The following is a 21943-nucleotide window of genomic DNA, read 5'->3' as shown; positions in this document are numbered from 1 at the left end:
AGAAAAGGGAAAAGAGAAAGTGCAAGAGAAACCCAATAATTGCAGTATTATATGTGCAAAGTCCAACGTAAAGATTGTGCCGCTTAGTTGACCGAGGCCTAGTCTATGAATGCCAGTGTTGACTCTTGGATTCGGGTGCGTCTTTTTATGTGACCCCCTATCGTGAGTGGTTTCATACCTGTCGCAGTGTATTTGGTTTTATGCACTTAGGTGATGATCAGTCTCTTGCTATTGTTGGCATTGGTGGTATCACTCTACAGTTTCCCTTTGGTAGTACTTTTGTTATGCATAATGTATGTCATGTACCCACACTGACTAAAAGTCTTATGTCTGCTGTGGGCAGCTTGATGATGTAGGTTATCATATATGCTTTGGTGATTTTGCATGGAAGATAACTTGTGGTGGCAGGCTTATTTTTGCAAGAGGTGCTAAGTCTAGCAGCTTCTACCCTTGGTTGTATCTGGTACTATTGACCATGTTTTGTGAGTGGGTTCTATCCCACATGTATCTTTTTGGCATGCTCGTCTTGAGCATATGTCACTTAAGGGAATGAAAATGCTTAGTGCTTTGCAGTATCTTCCACCTTTTGACTACTCGCATTTTGAGTTGTGTAATCATTGTTTATATGGTAGGCAGACTAGGAATTTGCATAAAAAGTCTAGTATTCCATGCATGGGTAAGCCTTTGGCTCTTGTGCATTTAGATGTATATGGACCCATGTTCTGTCAGTCATTAGAGGGTGTGAAGTACTTTGTCACATTTATTGACGATTATTCACGTAAGGTTTGGACTTATCCCATAAAGTAGAAATTTAATGTCTTGGCTGTCTTTCAGCATTGGCTTGCTCTTGCAAAGAATCGATCTAGGCATAGGCTGAAATGCCAAAGGACTGATAATGGGGGTGAGTATGTCTCACGGGTCTTTGAGCAGTTTTGTGATGAGCAGGGTATTAAGCGTCAGTTGACCATCCCTCACAAGTTACACCTCTTCCCAGAATGGTATGGCTGAGCTGATGAATAGGACTATCCAGAAGAGGGTCCCCAGTATGCTTAGCTTGGTAGGCTTACTACTACATTTTTTGGGTTGAGGCAGTCTCTACTGCCGTGCATCTCATTAACAGGTCACCTTGCAGTGGTATTGACTTTCAGGTTGTAGAAGGGGTATGGATAGGTAAGCCTTCCTCATATGCTCATTTGCGTATCTTTGGATGTGAGGCCTTTTGCCATGTGTCCAAGGACCGATGCAATAAGTTGGATTCGAAAAGTGTGAAATGCATTTTTCTTGGCTATGGAGATACAGGTGAGATGGGTTATCGTCTTTGGGATCCATAGCAGGCGCAGAAAGTCATTCGTAGCCATGATGTAGTCTTTCATGAAGACAAGATGTATAGGTAGCTTGAGAAAGAGGTTGAGATACACAGGGTTATCTTTCAGGAGGAGCTTTCTGCTCCCGCACAGCTAGCTAGATAGCCTGTCAGTAGCCAATGTTCATGGCCAGGATGTTAGACAGGATGTTGGATAGGCAACACAGCCTGCCTTGAGGTATTCTACTAGAGATAGTTGATCTCTTGACTGTGATATACCCTCCATGGATTATGTCTTGGTTGCAGATGTAGGAGAGCCTCTCATCTATGATGAGGTTATGCACAAGGGTGAATGCCACTCTTGGGAGAGGACTGTGCGGTTTGAGATTGACTCATTGCATGAGAATCATATGTGGGACTTGGTTTCCTTGCCTAGTGGTAAGAACGTTTTGCTTTGCAAGCGGATGTACAAGTTGAAAAGTACCCCTGGCCACCCCAAGCCGGTATATAAGGCTACATTGGTTGCTAAGGGTTTTAAGTTGGAGCATTGTGTTAACTACCCTACGCTAAGTCTTGGCTTTGGTTACCCAACTTGACTTGGATTTTTATCAATTGGATGTCAAGACGGCTTTCTTACATGGGGACTTGCATGATGAGATATATATGGAGCAACCTAAGGGTTTTGCAGAGCCTGGTAAGGAATATCTAGTGTGTAGATTGAGGAAGAGTCTTTATGGTCTAAAGTAGGTACCTAGGGAATAGTACTTCAAGTTTGATGCTTTTATGTAGTCACAGGGTTATAGTCATACTGCTATGGATCTATGCTTGTACACTAAGAAAGCCCGTGATGGTTCATTATTCATTTTGGTACTCTATGTGGATGACATGCTTTTGGCAAGGAAAGCTCATGATGAGCTAGATTCTCTTAAGGCTGAGTTCAAAAAGAGCTTTGAGATAAAAGATCTGGGACATGCCTCTCATATACTTGGTATGCGCATTACGTGTGATAGTTCTCAGGGACTACTCTATCTGTCACAAAAGGAGTATATCCATAAAGTTATTGAGCTCTTCCGTATAAAGGATGTGAAGCCTATTGGCTATCCATTGATTTCTTGTGTGAAGGTATTACAAGCCAATCGTCTGCAAACAGATGAGTAGAAGGTCGAGATGGCCAAGCTTCCCTATGTATCCGTAGTGGCAGTCTTATGTATGTCATGATCGCCACCCGTCCAGATATTGCTTTTGCAGTTGGTGTTGTGGCATGTTATATGGCTACACCTAGCAAGAGGCATTGGAATGTCATGAAAGGTATCATGAGGTACTTGAAGGGTACTGCTAAGATGTGTATTTGTTATGGCAGCCAGGATACAAGAGTCACGGGGTACACTGACTCTGACTATACAGGACATGCGGACAATAGGAAGTCCACTTCTGGCCACGTGTTCACTTTTGCTGGAGGTGCTGTTTCATGGATGTCTAGGGTGCAGAAATACACGGCTCTCTCCACTACAGAGGCCGAGTATGTTGCAACCACTGGGGCTTGTAAGGAGGCCATCTGGTTAGGCCAATTGGTTGTTGACCTTGGTATGATAGATGCTATCCCTACATTGCATTCGAATTCTTTGAGTGCTATCCAGTTATCCAAGAATCCGGTCTTCCATGCGAAGACAAAACACATTGAGGGGAGGTATCACTTCATTCGTGAGGTCGTTGAGGATAGCACTGTTGATCTTGTCAAGATCTCGACTGACCAGGATCTTGTAGATTTGCTCAAGAAAAGTCCCTCAGTGGAGCGTTTTGCCTTCCTTAGGAAGATGATGGTGGTAGGATAAGATGACATCTTTTCTTATCATGTTGTACCTATGTACACTTGCACTTTTGTTTTGTTTTTTTTTTTTTCCCTCCTTACTAAGGCAGATTTTCCTTTAAGTGGGAGGTTGTTGGGAGTAAAGGCGCCTCTGCTGCGTGTACATCGCAAGCGGCGAACGCCCATCACTGCCACTTCATTCTTTATTCTTTCAGTGACATTTGAATAAAGGGAAGGCCAGTCACACATTGTGACTATTGGAGTCTCCACATTTGGAGAGTCTCTCTCTCTCTCTCTCTCTCTCTCTCTCTTGTTGCTACTTCTCCTTTCACCATAGCTCTTGCTCCCACTCGTGCTTCCACTTCAGGGCTCACCTCCCTTCAAGGTAAGGATGTTAGGCACAGTGACGGGGTAGTTGACACTGTGCTCTATGGAGTGTGGCCGCTGGGTTTGCTATGATCCCCTCCAACTCACGGATGGTGTAGTGGTGGTGTTGTAGTGGTAGCATCTAGTGGGCTAGCTTTGGAGCAAGCATGGGAAAAATCTATAAGAACTCATTGACTCACTTGCTCTAGCTCCCTCTTTGTCTTACTCCTCAGAAGCCTCTCTTTGTATGCCCAGAGCTCTAGTAAGAACATCCCTCGGCATTTATGATCCTCATACTCCATCATCTTGTGGAGAGAAAAGCCCTCCAAGAAAAGGCAATGAAATATTATGTTGATCTCATAATACTCGATCACCTTGTGGAGAGGCTCGAAGCCCTCCGAGGAAAGGCAATGAAATATTAATTTGATCTCATAATATATAGTACATGTGCAAATAAGGTGCTCCTCAGGCTCAACTTCTTGGTTGCATAATTGGCAAATGGGTGCATCCTTAGAGGTGTGTATATTGTCCTGTCTCAATCTTGAGTTGGTGTGATGGTGTCTATACCTATCCACTAGCACTGTGTATCCCATGGGAGAGGTGGACATCCATGTACTTGGCTCAACAATGAATCCCTTTGTTGACATGTGTAAGAAATGACATTGATATTGTACCGTCTTCATACCAAGGGGCTCTACCATGTATCGTTTGCATCAATCTTCAAAATATTTGGCCTGATAACTCGATTCTACTCTGTATGAGATCTCATTCTACTTCGTATGAGGGTGATCTAAGTGTGGGCAATTCAAATTATACGTATCCATGCTCTTCATTAACTGTATGGAGGAAGTCAATGCCAATTCCGGGTACCTATATCTAGAAAGCTCCCATATTCTATGTAAGCAAGTTACTTATCAAAAGAATGCCTCTATGACTGTAGGTGCTGCCCCAATCTTTGCTCTACTAATCTCATGGAATATCAATGGTTTGCTTTGTATCATGTGAGTAATCATCATCACTAGTGGCCTCTCAATACTCTTCCAAGTCTTTTTGCAAAGACATGGCCCCCATATTGAGGATATGTCTAGCAAGACTGGGATAACCAATGTATCAAACAACCATAGTTTAGTCCGGGTTTCTTGGAATTGAGCATGTGCACATTTTCCTTGGAGTGCTACAAGTGCTGCATAACCTCTATGCAACATGGCAGTTGCTGCATCTTGCAATGAAAATGTAGGTCTTGTAAATATTACCCTAGATATACATAGGATCCAACATACTCAACCATATCTCCTCCTAGAGTAAATTGATGTCCCTCGGGTCATCCAAGCTTGTGTGGTATTAAACACCATCACCGTGGTCTTCCGAAGGTTTGCCGCCAATCCTCTATCCATGCAAAACACTTGCAATGCATCCATGTGTCTATGCAAGCCTCAGGAGAGTTTGTGATTAATACCACATCATCCATGTACAACAAGATGGGTATCAATATGGTAGCTCACACCTGACCCCCCAATCTATCCACATAATGTGAGAGCTCATCAACATAGACATCAAAGAGAGTAGGTGGAAGTAGGAACCACTCCTTCATCTTGATGGTAGTCCCCATTATATTGAAGAGCCCTCATGCATCACACACCCTCCTTGTCATTGATTCATACAAGGCATAAATCCCCCATCATAGATCCTTTGGAGTGCCAATATATTGTAATTATTACATGAGCCTAGCTCGAGGCATAGATTACAATGTCGAATGATTTGTGGAAATCCACAAAACACCAATAAACCCTCTTTCCATGTGCCCTACCCTCTTGTATAATAGCTCTAGGGGTCAATATATAATTGAGTGTCGTGAATCCTCTTCTAAAGCTTGCCTACCCCCATGCTATATACCCATGGTTCTCTATCCATGTACCGAGCTTATACTTTGAAATGCTGCCATGTATCTTTGCCAAGTAGTGACCAATCATGATTGTCGTGTAGTTCTCTGATACCATAGGATCCCCACTCTTAAAGAGTGGCATAGTGGTATGCTTTGACCAACTCACCGGAAGGCCCTCACACATGGCTCGATTAAAAATGTGCCTCAATAAAGGACCAATAATTTTGTATAAAATGCTTCCCAACTAAGCCATCGTGATCTTGTGTGTCTCCTTATTGCAATCTATGAATCGCCTCTATCACCTTTCCTATAGTAAAGCATGAACTACAAGACGAATGGGGCCCCTACAGGGAAGGCATAGGGGGCTGGCCTTCATATCGTATAGGTTCTTTGCATAGTTATACCATGCCTTTGTTGGTGTTATGATCGGGATACTTGGTTGTCTTCCCTAAAACATCTCCCATGCCCTCTTGCCATCTTGCCCCAAAAACTACAGGTATATCTATCCATCCGATTTAGCTAAATGTGCTAATTTCTTTCTTTGCACTAGCCGTCAAAAGATCAATTGGGCTTGCTCATGTGTAGTATCTCCGGTAGCTATCTCATGCTTTAACTTTATTTGCATCTCGTGATACTCATCAAAATACCAACTATTTTGTGGGGCAATACTTTGTAGCGGGGTGGAAGGTGCCATAGTATGAGGGAAGGTATGTATCATTGATGCATGCAAAACTTCTCCCAACCTTGTCTTCATTTCATTCAAAGAGCAACATGGGTCAATAGTAAACAATCCATTATATAGTAGAGTTCTATATATTGGAGCCGTCTCCTGCAAAAATTGATATCTAGGGTATCTAGAAGCTGGAGTGGCAAGAGAGCTCTTGGTGCAACCTCCTGTCATTGTAAAACTCAAATATGCACGATCCACTACTATAACCGATAGGTCTGCCTTAAAGGGTAAAGTCAATGAGATCTAACAACAAAGAGGGTGACCCTATCAAATAGTCTATTGTACTTGATCCCCCCTTAGGGTTCCAACATATGCGCCCTCTTGAACCTAGCCATTGTGGCATGCCATTAAAGATGACCATCTTGTGTGCACTCCCCAATGTGATGAAATGTTTGCCATACTTTGTTATCTCCCCAGTATCACATGATGATCTTTGCATGTCTTCTAGGGAAATTATTTGATACATGACATCATGTGTGTCATACATCACCATTTGGGCAGAACTCGTGCATGCGTTAAAAATCTCAAACTAGCAGTATGCCACCCATATTGGCAAACCGTTAAATATCCTCATATATTGGCATGTAAGGGTATTCCTTTGCTACATCTCCTGATGGTGCATACCTAGAACCGGCACCATTGTACCCACATGCCAATTATCCTCAAACCTAAGAATTAAGACCATCATTGTACCCTCACATCAATTATCCATAATCTGCATGTTCTGCACCTATTTTTGCCTCAAGAGCTTTTGCATCTTCTTGGGGAGTGCCCTTCTTGGACCACCCCACTACATGCACTTGTAAAGCAGGCACTCTACAATTTGCCTCCTCTTCAAGAGCGGCATTTGTTACCTCCACTTTATGTACGGATGATGTTTTCTTTTTTAACCATGTCAATCCACTGCATGGTTTCCTTCACTTGTTTTTTGTGATTGTTTTGTCACTTCAGCCCATGAGTTGATTTCTTTTCTATGTGGACAGGGATCCCTTTAATTTCATCTTGCACCTTTGGGGTGATCTATCCCTCCTCTCATACATATGCCTTTTACATCCTTTCAGCTGCATGTTCTATCCTCTTTTGAATGTTCTATCCTTTGGGGTTCTATCCTTTGGGGTTATTTCCAATTGTCTTTTGCATTCTGTGAGTTCTATCCTCAATTCTATGATGACCATGTTTCTTTCATGCATACTCTTTTGAATGTCCTCTTTCCATGACACAAACTGTGCATAGAACTGCCCTTCCATTTTTGCCTTACAGCATCTGTGCCATATCAGCCTATATTGTGCCTAGTGTTTCATCGATACATGGTCTTAATTGCTTCTGAATGATTTCTAGCTCATTGGCCTGCATTTTGCAAATCTTGCACAGTGCATTTATGCAACTTGGCACTTCAAGTCAATTACATGTTTAGACTGGCTTTGTACTGTATTGCATTTCTTGTTTTTCTCCCCTCTTGTACAAGGGTCTGGGGAGATGACACACCTGCTGTTGTTGGTGAAAAATCTGATAAACAGTCCCTGTTTTGATGCTTTACATTTACAACTTGCTGCAGCACGCGCATGTGCACACACACAGAGAGAGAGAGAGAGAGAGAGAGAGAGAGAGAGAGAGAGAGAGAGAGAGAGAGAGGAGAGGAGAGGAGAGAGCGCGATGGCTGTGTCGTCCCGCCCTGTCGTCGAATGCTCTGGCGCGCCCTGATGCGGTTCTCGTCTGCGTCCTCGCCGCCTGACGCCCTGTCGCCAGCCCAGTCGCCTGACGCCCTGTCGCCAGCCCAGTCGTCGTCGCCTGAAGCCCTGTCGCCAGCCCAGTCGCCTGACGCCCTGTCGTCGCCTCTGTTCGTCGAGAGAGAGAGAGAGCGTCTGCGAGTACGTCTGGCCCTGCGTGCGCCTGTCTAGCCCTCCTGCGCCCGTCTGCCGTCCTACGCACGTCTGGCCCTCCTGCCGCCGCCCCTCTGACCTGCGGGCTTGGCGCCGCCCTGCGCGCCGCCCTGCCCTCTCGCCTGTCGCTACCCCCTGCGGCCTTTCGTCGCCCCCCCTGCGCGCCTTTCGTCTTTGACCTGCCTGCGTGCTGCGCCGCCCTGCCCTGTGGTTCCTTCGCCATCCCACCCTGCGCGCCGCCTGGCCCCGTCCTCCAGGGCAGCGCAGGCTTGATTGGATCCTGCGCGAAGCTGGGAACTAGCAATACGTCCCTGCGCAGGATCGACCTCACCTAACCTAGCTCGCCCTCTGCCAGGACGCGTGTGAAGACAGCAGTATGGCTGGCCTGGATTTGGATTTTCTTGACCGGACGGTGGCAGCCCTTGGCCCTGATTCCGATGCTGAGGAGCCGGAAGATATGGTGCCATGCACGGAGGAGTTGCCGCCGAGTTCTGAACAGCCGCCTGCCGGCAAACGTTCCAAGCATACGCCCGATGAGCCCATGAGTCCTCCGGAACGCTCCTATGCGCAAGTGGCCTCTGATCCTGTGGATTCGCAGGAAATTGACTGGGAGCATTTGCTGGACTTCGCCAATACTCTGCTCGGTGATTATGTCCAGCATAATACCGAATCTTTTTCTGTTGCGGGAACGGATGATGTGCTGGAAGCCACGGTGGACCCCAAATCCGTCTTGCGATCCTTCTCGGTGTTCTATGACCGTGCAGTTATACTTTTCTTCACCGGCAGGATCCCAGTGCTTTCGCACATTCGCCAGTGGTTGCACCATCTATTGCAAGGGGAGTCTGTTGAGGAGATCTTCCTTGGACCTCGCGGGTTTTATGAGGTCCTGCTGAAATCGGAAACGCATCGCGCTGAGCTCCTGTCCAAGTTGCCGCTATTCTTTGATCGCCGCTTGGTCCATGTTGTGCCATGGCACCCCATGGCCGACTTCCAGCGTCTGCTTCAACGCGAATGCCCGGTGTGGGTGGAGGTGGAAAACTGTCCCGCGGTCTATTGGCCCATGTTGAAGGATGCGATGGCAGTTGTGGGAACAGTGCTGGTTCCCCCAAGCCTCAGGGCGATGAACCGCAACCGTTTATGCATGCTATGGGACACGGCCAGGAAAAGGCCCGCGTGGCTTCGCCTCAATTGTTCGGGCATGCATCCTTTGTATTTTCGCTTAAAATGGGGCAACTTTGCGGGCCACTGCTTTTCATGTGGTAAATTGGGGCATTTCATGGCCGAATGCCCTGAAAAGCAATCGTCTTCCGAGGATGCGCAGGTTGTGCTGCCCAAGGACGACATGGTGCTTGATGCCACGCCCCAGGACGCCCTTCAGTCTCCTCATGTCATGGATAAAGGCAAACAACAGGTCCTGAGTGTGGATCCCCGTCGCACTGACTGGATTGAGGCACGTCCTAAAAAAGGTAAAAAGTTGGATGCAGGCTTGGCGGATCCTGGGCCTCCCGCTTCCCAGGATTCCGTGCGCACGTATACGCGCCGGAAAGAAATGGCCACTTCACAGCAGGCTGCGCGTCCTACGGCCCCGTCGGGCCCCCGCAATCAGTCTCCAAGGAGAGCCTATACCGACGGCCCCAGAGGCCCACCTGCCAAGCTGGCGTTCTATGCCAAAGGAAATGTTATTACACCCTGGGATCGGCGTTATCCCCGCCCCTCTCCCAAGGCAGTGGATTTCCCTTCTACCTCCAAAGCAGGTCGCCAGAATTCTTTCGCAGTATTGGCTGATTTTCTGGATGAGGGTGTCTTGGATGCTCTCGCAGAAAAGGTGAAATCGAGGCAGCAGGCGCCTCGTTCCTGACTTCCTTCTTTGAGGATACATGAAGATAGCCACGTGGAATGTGCGAGGCATTTGCTCTCGCCATAAGCAACATGCCATGTGGACCGTCTTGCACGAGAACCAGTGGGATGTATTGTGTGCAGTTGAGCACAAAAGTCACGGTGAAGCAGGAAAAGTGATGGATTGTCATGGATTCCGTCTATTTTATGCAGGGACCCATGCTACGCACTATTCGGGCGTGCTGATGATTGTCCATGAGAAATATCAGCCCGTCCTTGTTAAAAATGATGTGCACGGGCGCTTTCTGGTGATTGAAGTCTTATTTGAAGGAGAGATTTTATGGCTGTTGGGCCTCTATGCTCCGAATGATCCCGCATCTCGACGAGATCTTTGGTCCACTTTGCAGGGCTCCATGTCACTCGGCCGAAGGGGATTCTTGATGGGAGACTTCAATATGTGTGTTGACTCTTCTCAATCCACTTCAGGGCATTCGGTAATGGATACGCCGGAAAGCCGGGTGTGGAGTTCCTTTGCTTTGCACGTGCTCAAGCAAGATCTTTGGTCGTGGCTTCACCCTTCTTTTTCAGGCTTTACTTTTCATTCCGCACAATATGCAACTACCTGGTCACGACTGGACAGAATGTATATCATGCAGGGCGATGATTTTCTCCCCGAGATGCTGGAAATGAAGGTCTTGCGGCAATATGCGTTGTCGGACCACTTCCCCCTCCAGCTTGAGATGCGGGCACACTCTATTGCACCTTTTGTGCAATTCCTGGATAGGCTCCCTTTACGTTTCAACTCCTCTTATTTGAAGCATTCAATTTTCCAGGGCTATATGCAGCAGCTGATTGAGAGGTTCTTATTGGACTTCGCCTCTGAGGGCTTGCCTTCATTTGCACGGCTGCTCTCTAATGTGCAGCGGGTTGCTCGCCAGTATGGGATTCATCATGCCTCGCTTTGCCGCCGACGTCGACATGCAGCAGAAGACTTACTGGCTTTGGTCCGTTCCTTGCTCCTGGATTCCCCTGATGATGATTTTCTGCTGTCTCTGGAGAGGCGGTTGGCCCATCTTAGTCAAGTGTTTCAGTTGAAATCTTATCAACAGGCCAAGCTGCACAACTTGACGGACACAATGCAAGATAGCGCCTGCCAGTCTCATAAGTTCTTCCGCGCCTTGAATGCGTCTCCGGCTCGCGAAAATATGATCAGACTCCAGGATTCGGAAGGTCGCATGGTCACGGATCCGCAGACCATTGTCACTATGTGCAGAAACTATTTTATGGACCTTCTTGGTTCCTCTTCCTCGCCTTCTAGCCAGGTTACGCATGCCCGCTCGGTCTTCTATCATCTGGTCCGCCAGCAGGTTCCAGCTGATATGCAAGCCGCTTTGGAGACGGATATTTGCGAGGAAGAGGTCATGGACGTTTTGTTGCACCTGTCGAATGATAAAAGTCCTGGCTGGGATGGTCTCACTAATGAATTCTTTCAGACCTCGGCCACGCAGTTGGTGAAGCCATTGGTGGCCATGTTTCAGCAGGTGTGGGAAACGGGAGTCATGCCCTCCTCATGGAAACAAGCTCTTATCAAACTCATTCCAAAGGTCCCTTCGCCGTCAAAGTTGCAACACTGGAGACCAATCTCTTTGATGGGCTCCATGTATAAAATCTACTCCAAAGTGCTGGCAAATCGGCTTCACAAGCACCTTCCAGCTATTGTGCATCCTCTCCAATATGGTTTCATTAAGGGCCGCAACATTCTGCATAATATCTTAAATGTGCAAATGGCTATTGACTATGCGCGGCACTCCGGCCAGGAAGTGGTATTGATCCAATTGGACTTGGAAAAGGCGTTTGATTATGTGGACTGGTCTTTCATTGCAGACCTCATGTCGGCTATGGGCTTTGGTACCCGAATGTCCCGATTGATCTACACCATTAGTGCTGAGGCTTCGTCCAGAGTTATGCTTAATGGTGGAGTTACAGAGCCATTTGTCCTTGCACGCTCGGTAAGACAGGGTTGTCCTTTGAGCCCTCTCTTCTTTGCCCTGGCGACTCACCCGGTCCTTTCAATGTTATCCTCCATGGCAGCCTCTGCTCAGCTGGCCGGCCTGTCTCTTCCGTTGGGTCAGCACTTCGTTAGCCAATCTTTGGCTGATGACACCTTTATGATTTTGCAGGCGGACAGGGACAACATTCGCAGGGCATTAGATGTTTGGACACTCTTTGGTCAGGCCTCTGGGCTTCGCATCAATGCCCTCAAGTCAGCCATTCTCAGTTGCACGGAGCCTGATTTACAATCCTTAGGCTGGCAAGGCCAGGTGGTTTCCCGTGGATCCATTGTCAGGCATCTTGGATACCCATTGGGGGTGGATGTACGGCCAAAAGACCTGCTGGAGTGGATTTCACAAAAGCTGGCGGCGAAGTTTATGTATTGGAAGTCGCAAGCGTGGCCATTCCATGTCCGCCTCAAAGTGACCCAGACAATCATGCTTCCAATGCTAACGTATTTCCTGCCTTTGTTGCCATGGACGCCTACTACTTTGAAGGCCCTCACTCATCCCATCCGTTTCATGCTGTGGAAGAAGGATTCACTGCAGGCCGGCATTTCCTGGATTTCGTGGTCACACGCATGTACCCCTAAGCGCATGGGTGGAGGAGCTATTTTGGATGCACACACTCATATGTTAGCTCTCCGTTGGTCCCTTTTTCGTGCCATGTGTGTGGACCATCACCCATGGACCATCATAGCCCGTTATTTTCTTGAGGACGGCGGGCTCCGCCATGGCAACACACGGCTTCGGGCCTCCTGGTGGCATGTCCTTAATGCTGACTCTCGTATTTCCAGTCCCTCTTCCTCTTTGTTACTGCACTTGGTCGGCTCTTGGAAAGTGGTGCTCCAAAAGGCCCGTTGGCACCCAGTAGGGGACCGCTTGCAGACTAACTCCTTTCAGCAGGAATTGTTGGCGGTATCGAGACTCCTTTCCTGGGAAGATAAACATCAACTCAGACCAAGATTCAATCGCATGGCCCGTTTAGGTATGACGTCGGTTGCGGATGCTACCCTTGCCACTCGCAATGTCCTCGTATCATTTCGGACTGCTCGGCGACTCTTCAAGATCCCGCGTGGATACCGTGATTTATGGGAGCAGCTTTCGTCGGAACTTCAGGGTCGGCAACCCTTTCCTGCCTTGACTGTGGATCGCCCTTGGCAGGACTGGGACCTTGCAGGCCGCCTCAGTCTGGAAAAGGCCTCTACTAATCAGGTGTATCATCTTCTTGTTCAAGATCACCAATGGCTGGGAGAGAAATCTAATACTGTTTGGGGACTGCGGAAATCGCTGTCATGGTGGCAGAAAACGGTGATGGAAGGCTGGCTCAATAAGACACCTTTCAAATGCAAGGTTTTTCTTTGGCGGGTCATGATTGGTGGTCTTCCTCTGGCCTCGGCCCTTGCCAAGCGTCGCATCTCGAATGGCAATTGTTTCTTCTGTATCACATCGGCGGAATCGGCCCGACATCGTTTTCTCTCTTGCCCGCTCGCCAAGAATATCTGGTCGCTCTTGTCGCACATTTGGCGCGCGGTGGTGGGGTCCTCGCTAACTCCTTTCGACTGGGTTTTTGTGCGCCCGAAGTATCCCGCACCGCCACAGTTGCATGAGAAGCTCTTATTTCACTTTTTCAGATATTGGGGATTGTGCGCCCGAAGTATCCCGCACCGCCACAGTTGCATGAGAAGCTCTTATTTCACTTTTTCAGATATTGGGGATGCTGGCACATTTGGACCACGCGCAATGCTTTTCTCTTTGATTCGGCCTCTAATGTACCCCGACATATTGCCAGGCTTAAAGGCCTCTTGCATTGGCAGCTAGATATCATCCGACACTCCGACTTGCTCCCTCGGGAGGATTTGCATCCGTGGCATATGGCAATTGCCTCTGGGTCGTTGCCATGATTGGTGTAATCTTTTCAGTGCATCACTACGGGGCTTCCCCACACGTTGGCCTAGGGCCCTCGTGTATCTTGTAATCAGATAAAAAAGAGAGAGAGAGAGAAAGAGAAAACCGCTTCACATGATGGCTTTGTGTCATCATGTATCTTGTAATCCAGTAATCTTGTATTTTTTTCGTAATTAATACAATTACCTTTTACGAAAAAAAAAGAGAGAGTTTACGAAAAGAGAGAGAGAGAGAGAGAGAGAGAGAGAGAGAGAGAGAGAGAGAGAGAATAGTTTTCCTTGCAGGATGCAGAAACGAGAACTATAATTCCAACTGAGTACCTGGGTGTAAAGCTTGTGTCTTTTGGATTTGCTGGACAAGGTAGTGCCATCATGAGAGGCCCTATGGTTTCAGGGGTTATCAACCAACTTCTGACAACAACAGAATGGTGAGAAGAATCATATGATTTGATTATCCTGAATCTTCTTCTCTGCCTTACAGGAGTTGTGCAAGATTAAGCATTACACAAAGGCCTTGCACATTGTTGAAGAAAGTATAAAATGACAAAAACTGCAGTTTTGTTCTATCTACCACATAGTGCCTGTCTATTAATTATTGGCTTTCTGGTGCAATCCAAATACTAGGGGGGAGCTTGATTACTTGATAGTAGACATGCCTCCGGGAACAGGTGATATACAACTCACTCTATGCCAGGTGCGTGTCTATTCCAACATTGGTATCTAGTACATCACTCAAGTTTGGAAGCTCAAAAGTCTGAAGATTCTGCTGCAGGTTGTACCTTTGACAGCAGCTGTGATTGTCACAACTCCCCAAAAGCTAGCTTTTATTGATGTTGCCAAAGGGGTGAGGATGTTTTCCAAATTGAAGGTCAGAAAACATCCAGAACTGGTCTGCATTGCCTATTGCATTCTCTATGTATGGAAATATTGTCTTTTCATGTAAGTTCAGATCTGTGTGCAGCTGTCTTCACTATCTCGAATGGCTGTTTGGCACTTTGTTTGTAAGAACAATTAGAGCATTTCTACGTAGTGTGATTGCAATATGGAAGGTTTAGGTGGTCTCAAATCCATCTTAGTAAGGGGTTGTGTGCACCAACAGTAATCTTGGTTCATGTTTATCAATGCGAAGCACCCTGATTATATTCATGTTTGGAACCATACTCGTATGATTGATTGAACCGGACATGGGAAATCAGTGATGTCATACCTGTATAGAAAAGGCCAAACATACTTGACTATTATGGGATTTAAGAAAATAGGGTCCCAAATATTAAAATGAGCTGCTTTCACAAAAACGTCTTTTGGCAAGGATAATGAAGTCTGAAAGTAGAAATTTGAGGATTAAGTTTTTGCAGCATTCTGAATAATGTATATGTTATTGCTTTTACAAAAACACAATTAGGGTCATGTACTTCTATACCTACATGTGTTTGGTGTGTGGAAACATATGGAGAAAACCATGATTATAATTACTTAAGGATCCATTAATCAGCCTGCAATTCCCCCAGGTCCCAAACATGAATTCTCTACTTGAATCTGTATATTTTGTGCTGGACATAACTTGCATTCTCATTGTGACAGTCCATAATGGTATGGGCTTCAAAAATTTTATTTAATAGTACAAAGTCCAGGAGCATGCAATCTATTTGAAACCTTTTTAAGCCCAAGAGTTCAGGTCTATTTGAATGTAACGTCACCTTTGGGAAACCCTTTTCCTTTCTAGCTTCTGTGACTGTCTGCAGGTTGGAGTGTAAAGATAATAATTGAAATTCTAAATACACAAGCTAAAGCAAAAAATCATACACGACATTTGTATTTAACTTAATGAGTGCTTTTTTGACATTCTCCTCACAAGGAACGGTAAAATACATAATTCCGGATGGTGTAAAGAAATGCAACCAAGAGTGTTTAAACTTCTCACAGGAAACACCGCATATAAGCTTTTGTGCCTGAATGTGTGCAGGTACCATGTATAGCTGTTGTTGAAAACATGTGCCATTTTGATGCCGATGGGAAACGGTATTATCCTTTTGGCAGGGGTTCTGGAAAAGAAGTAAGTTACTCTGAACTCAGTACTAAACCTGATCGTTGCTAATGATTGCCACCCCTTGTTTGATTTTGAGAATGTGATGATTGCAGGTGGTGGAGAAGTTTGGGATACCTTTCCTGTATGAACTGCCAATCAGACCCGATGTAAGTACAGGACCACCTACTGCATCTAGCCTTAGACATGTTTTAAATAAATGCCTCAAGTAACTTCTTTTCCTCATGCAGCATGGCAAAGACATTGACAGTAATAGAAAGATGGAAAAGCTTTATCATTACCAATTTGAATGAATGTTCTCTATGCTACTGCAGTGTACATGTGATTTCCATGCATTTTTCTTATTCCCAGCATATTTGTAGGATTTTAAGATCACACTTTTCAGTATTTATAGAGTCTGGATGCCTGGTGAATTCCTGCCTGCTGTGTTTTGGGACCCTTTACTAGTACAACAGACTCTTGGAGCTGTTCCCAGAATCTTTAACCCCACTCTCAGCTCACCTCATCCCCAGTCTTTGAGACATGGAGATTTGAGGCCCCTTGTATTATATTCAGCATATTATTCATTCATTTGAGCATTCTGCACCTTGAGTTCCACACACTGTGTTTGTTGTACACTTCATGTTTCTCTATCTGTGCTCAGCTATTTCTTTAGCCAGGTGCTCATATCAACAGCTAAACCTTGATGAGAAATCTTGGCAATGAAGAGTAAGTGAGAACACAAGAAGAGATGTCTCAGCCATCTTCACCAAAGCAGCCCCCCTCGGAGTCTATCTCATTGGTGCTGATATCCCTGTCCATCGAGGCTCTGAGGGATTGGTACCAAATATCAACTTCCTGAACACAAGATCCCCTTGAGATCAAAGGAATCCCCCAAGATCTAATACCTTATCAGAGAAGATGAATATGCAGAGATTCTACTCCTATCCCTTCCGGATACCATCCCAATGACCTTGTATACACAAAAATGGGAAGGAAAGTTCCTCCCGTCATGCTGCTGCCGCCACCATTGCGCCCCCCACACCCCACACCCCCCCCCACCCCACCCCCCCCCCCCCCCCCCCCCCCCCCCCCCCAACCCCCGGTTCCTCCTTCCCTGTTACCCTGTGGCACGCTGTGCCTCCCCCTCCCGCCAGGCAATCCCCCCCCCCGCCGTCCAGGCAATCCCCCCGCCTCCCTCACAATTTGGCCCTTGTCCTGTAGAACCCCCCCGTGCTGCTCCCATCTTTCGCCTGCCATCCTGTGACGTGTTGCGCCCCCCTCCCCTGCCAGAAAACTGCACATATGCCCCTCCTCCCCCCCGGGTAGCACAGCAGCTTGATTGGTAGGTGCTCAGCACAGGGATGCGCAATGGAAACCTTTGGTCAGACGCTGGTGCATTCTGCGAGTGCCCCCAGTCAAACACCTTACGCATCGTCCTTTCTAAGGAACAACTCTTAGCCGTCCGTGCCACAGAGCTGGAATTGAAAGAAACAACAATCTTTGGTCAGGTCGTAGGACACTCCCCATCTAGGGCCCAACTTCGGGATTGGCTTCACTCCACACTACGCATTGGCTCAATGTAGATTGCGGAGGTAGTTCTCATGGGTCAAGGGATCTTCATGGTTTGACTCATCTCTACAGACGCAGCCCATGAGCTAGTGGATAGCTCACCTTATGCCTCCACAAAGGGGTCAATCTATATGGTTCCTTGGTATAGTGGCTTCACAGGGGAAGAATTCGTGCTCCACAACAGGTTTCTTAGACACCTGGTCACCCTACTATTACCCGGACTGGCGGTAGAGTATCGTCAATTAGTGGAGGACTTTGGACGGCTCTTCGGGACAGTTCTTCCTGCCTCCTTTGCGGATGCAGTGACATCCGCCGCAGGAGTTTTGAAGGTACGGGTGGCTGTGAAAGATACAAAGAACACACCTAAGTTTCTGGATATTGAGGCAGTCAAACACTCCTTCAGGCAGTAGGTTATTGTGATTGGGCAGCTAGGGTAGTGCCTACGATGCCATGACTTTGGGCATCAGGCATAGCAGATTGCACGCGCTTTGTAGCTAAGGCGGCTCTGCCGACAGGCCCGCAGGTGGATGTTGATGGTTTTACACGGGTCCAGTGTTGACAGAGAGGGAGACGACAGGGGGGCTCAATCAGCCCCTCAGACACAGCCACGGCTGCAGAGAGCAGGAGGCGAGCGACGGACCCCTGGCAGAGCATCCCACAACACCCCCTAGCTCATCCCACCTAGTAAGATCACAGATCTCCACCTCCACCACCCATGGAGGCGTCACAAGATACCCCACCTAAGATTCCATAGCCCCCACACCCACCCCCTCCTCATGGATCCCCCCCCGAACCCTATCCCATAGCCTCCCCCTTCCAAGACCCCCCCCCCCCCCCCCCATCCACACTTGCCTCCTACCTCCGATCACCCCACCATCCCTCGATCTTCCTCCTCCCCACCATCTCTCCCGCCAATTAGTTCCCCTGATCCTCACCTAGTACATGTGACTCCCCCCCCCCTCCACACACACACATACACAGCCACAAGCTCATCTAACCCAATCGCAAGTCACACTTTTCCTAGACAGGCACAACTGCTCCCACAGGAGTTCTTCTATAGTGGTCCGTGGTCCTACTTGAGAGTTGCAGAGTGTGGAGAGTTTCCACTACCTTTGGAGATGGGGATCTTCATGGTATGCTAGTCAAGGAGTGGCAAGGTCCATTTACTAGCACCACCGGATGGACCAAACTATGCTTTCTTCCTTCAGACCTCTCATTCAGGAGACTGGACGATGACATAGATAGAGGAGGAGGTGAAGGGCCAGGTTGTAAACCACATCTCCCAGTGGATGGGAGAAGGAGGACTAGCGCTCTTTTTCCAGCAGTGGCGATGGTGCGTGATGGACATTAAGTGATGGGCTAGAGCTGAGGTCCCACATCTGAGCATTATTTTTTGGGCCCCTCCATAGTGGAGAGCATCGATGGATGCAATCGAGTGGCCCCTCGCACAGGCTGCCCGCTTCTACGAGTGTATAGTCACACCTCTCAGCATGGATGATAGGTGCCCTGGTGGTACCGCTTGGAGCATCTATTACCCCCGCTCGAGAGCCTCCATGGGGGAATGGAGTTCACCTTCCAGGCCTGCAGCAAAGCGCATTTGCATGCCCCATAGCTCTTCTTCCTCATCATCAGCTTCCACACCGAACAGATGCATGTTCAGTCAGTCACAGGCTTCCCTATGAGTTTACATCTAGCATCTTGGAATGTGAATAGCCTCCACTATAGTGGGGCATGTGGTTCCAGGAAGTTGATTGTTCAGTAGGAGTTGCAGCCTGCCCTTACCGGACAGATCGACATCTTACTTCTGCAGAAGCACAAGCTCACCCCCGCCCAAGCCCATTAGGTAGGGAAGGTACTTCGAGGCAGCTCACACACCTACTGGGAGTACTCCATCAGTTCCTACGGTAGGAGTAGAGGCGTATGCACCTCTATTGGCCCGAGGCTTACCACCTGTGTGTGTGACCACGGGACGATTGTGGAAGAGTCCTATGGATTAGATTGAACATGGGGGACTCATGCCTTGGAGTCCTCAATGTCTATGCTCCTATGGAGGTTAGGACATGCAGCAGGTTCTGGATGGAGATTGCAGCAGGACTTCCAAAGGTGGACTCTTGGATTATTGGAGGAGACTTCAACAACTTGGAAACCTTAGAAGACGAGCAAGGTAGAGGCTGAGACTACTAGTTATGGCAAGGGAGGAGCAGGAGGCATGGGAAGTCTTCCTCCTTACGGTAGGAGCACGTGATGCTTGACAAGACCCAGCTTTTCATAGGAAGGAGAGGTCGTTGGACTTCTCTTGAGGATACATGCGGTTGGGTGGAGCTCTCTTGGAATGGCTAGACAGGTTTTATGTGGGAGAGTGGGGGTGCTTTCAAGGAGACTAGGTAGGGTGATTAGCTTGCACCACCTTGTTTGATCGCTGCGCGGTTCTCCTCACACTTGATGCTCCAGCTTCGGCCCTTGACACACAATCCTGTTGGAGCCCTGACTCGATCTATAGGAGGGAGGAGGTGAGGAGGCAGATTGAGCAGCTCTAGACTAGGGAGTGGGACAGGAGGGACCGGATCGTAGAGGAGGTTGCAGGGGTCTTAGTTGAGTCGAGTAGGATCTACCAAGAGGCAGCCCTAGAGACCATGCAACAAAGCTAGGAGGAGGAGAGAGCACTTCGGCGAGATCTAGCAGCCACGCAGAGACTACTCCAGGAGGCTCCAGGGGATCCCACTCTCCACACGTAGGAGGTGCGCGTGCGTGCAGCCCTCGCTGGTCTCGAGGACAAGCGCTTGGAGTTTTCCTTTCGTACCTCCGAAACCTTTTGGGCGCGGAAGGGGGACATGATGTGCAGGGATTTTTTTCAAGTGCATTAGCCTCGCACCTCACGAGATTAGATTCGCAGCCTTCGTGAACAGTATGGGAGGATTCGCTTGAGCCCAGATGAGGTGATGGAGATTGCCACTGATTACTACAGACACCTTTTTCAGTAGGAGGCAATTTTAGCTAAAGGACAGTGTTGTAGACAACAGGGTTGGAACTGCATTCCGTCCCTCGTCAGAGAGGAGATGGGACGCTCCCTCCTAGACCCCTCCACAAAGAAGGTATTGGCGGAGGCTTTCCATGCATAGGATGGGCAAAAATGCTCGGGTGAGGATGGTCTTTCTAAGGCCTTTACTACCTACTGGGAGGTGGTGAAGGACCCTCTATTGCTGGCCTTCCAGGAGATTTTCAGTTCAAGACGGATTCCAGGGAGTCTATCGGCAGGTCTTGTGAGACTCATCCCCAAAGGGAGAGACCGGTTGGAGCTCTCCCAGTGAAGACCGATTACCTTGTTGTTAGTGGCCTATAAGGCACTGGCCAAGATGATCAGTAGACGACTCCGCCTCGTGCTTCCAGACATCATTCATGACACACAGACAGGTTTTGTCTAGGATATGAGCATCCTAGACAATTTTTTCACCTTCTTTGAGGCGACCGAGTGGGCCCACCACAACGGTCAGGGATTGGCTGTACTTCTCCTAGATTGCCTATGACAGGGTTGACTGGGGCTTCTTAGAGGGCACCATGGTGAGATTGGGCTTCCCCTAGGCATGGATCTGCGAGGTTTCTACACTTTACAGATCTGCCACTAGTAGGGTTCTCATAGGTGGCAGGAGGGGGGAGGAGTTTTGGCTAGAGAGATCTGTCTGGCTACACTGTCCTATTGCCCTGTATCTGCTCGTTCTCTTTGTAGAGGTGATGTCCTGCTTCCTACGATCACATGTGAGCGGGCTACATGGCCTTCGACTTCCGGTGAGGGAGGAGACGGAGCTACTAGATTCGGGGTACGCAGATGATACCGCCCTTTATATAGAGGATGATGAGGTGATGTTGGAGAGAGTGAGACTAGCTCTGGAGGTGTTTTGCATTGCAACTGGAGTGAAAATCAACAGGTGAAAGTCAGTTGGTTTTCTTAAGACCCAGACTCTAGCACAGAGTGGGGCGTCCACTTGGGGTTCAAATGGGTGTGTAGGGGACAAGACCGTCCGATACCTAGGGTTTTGGGTGGGACTTGACATCACTCCTGCGTAGCAGTTTCTTCTAGTTCTTGACTTTATCAGGCGGAAGCTAACCTGCTGGAGTATTGTCCGCCTTTCATTAGCAAGCCGAGCGCTGGTGGTCAACGAGATCCTCCTAGCGATGGCTTGGTACATTGCCTCGTATTGGTGCTTGTCCTCGTCTTGTGTAGTTCAGCTTCGTTGCCTAGTGTGGAATTTTCTCTGGGTTGGCTCAGACGGTTCCAAGGATTCTCGGGCCAAGGTGGCGTGGGCGACCATCATCCGGCATCAATCTAAGGGAGGGCTTGGGATGATAGACCCAAAGTTCCAAAGCTTGGCCCTTTTGGGCAAGCTAGTAGTTTGTGGGCTCACACCAGGAGGGCAAAGCTGGAAGGTCCTTTTGCAGGAGGGTCTCCAGGAGTGCAGACTGAGGCTTGGTGGTGGTTGGAGGCCATCCTTGAGATGGATCTTTACGATTGCCAAGATCATGCCACCCAGATCTTCCTTCCTCTGCAGCCTACTTCGTGTGTGGCAGGACCTCCACAAGGCCCTAATTCA

The 21943-nt window shown here is 48.1% G+C and overlaps 1 protein-coding gene across 1 annotated transcript in view; it reads left to right on the top strand.

The window, feature by feature from the left end:
• The window catches only part of HCF101 (ATP binding protein), a 68579-nt gene that overhangs the window by 33970 nt on the left and 12666 nt on the right, over positions 1–21943 (top strand). Inside the window, exons 7-11 of the mRNA XM_087681379.1 lie at positions 14048–14190; positions 14387–14456; positions 14535–14630; positions 15726–15815; positions 15902–15955. Coding sequence (XP_087537505.1) covers positions 14048–14190; positions 14387–14456; positions 14535–14630; positions 15726–15815; positions 15902–15955 — 453 coding nt within the window. The remainder of the gene's footprint in view (positions 1–14047; positions 14191–14386; positions 14457–14534; positions 14631–15725; positions 15816–15901; positions 15956–21943) is intronic.

Source organism: Lygodium microphyllum, chromosome 7, assembly GCF_053477565.2.
Source record: "Lygodium microphyllum isolate KBCC chromosome 7, Lygodium_microphyllum_v1.1.10, whole genome shotgun sequence".
Classification (NCBI taxonomy): Eukaryota; Viridiplantae; Streptophyta; class Polypodiopsida; order Schizaeales; family Lygodiaceae; genus Lygodium; species Lygodium microphyllum.
The sequence above is the reverse complement of the archived record's forward strand: the minus strand, read 5'-3'. Positions and strand labels throughout refer to the sequence as shown.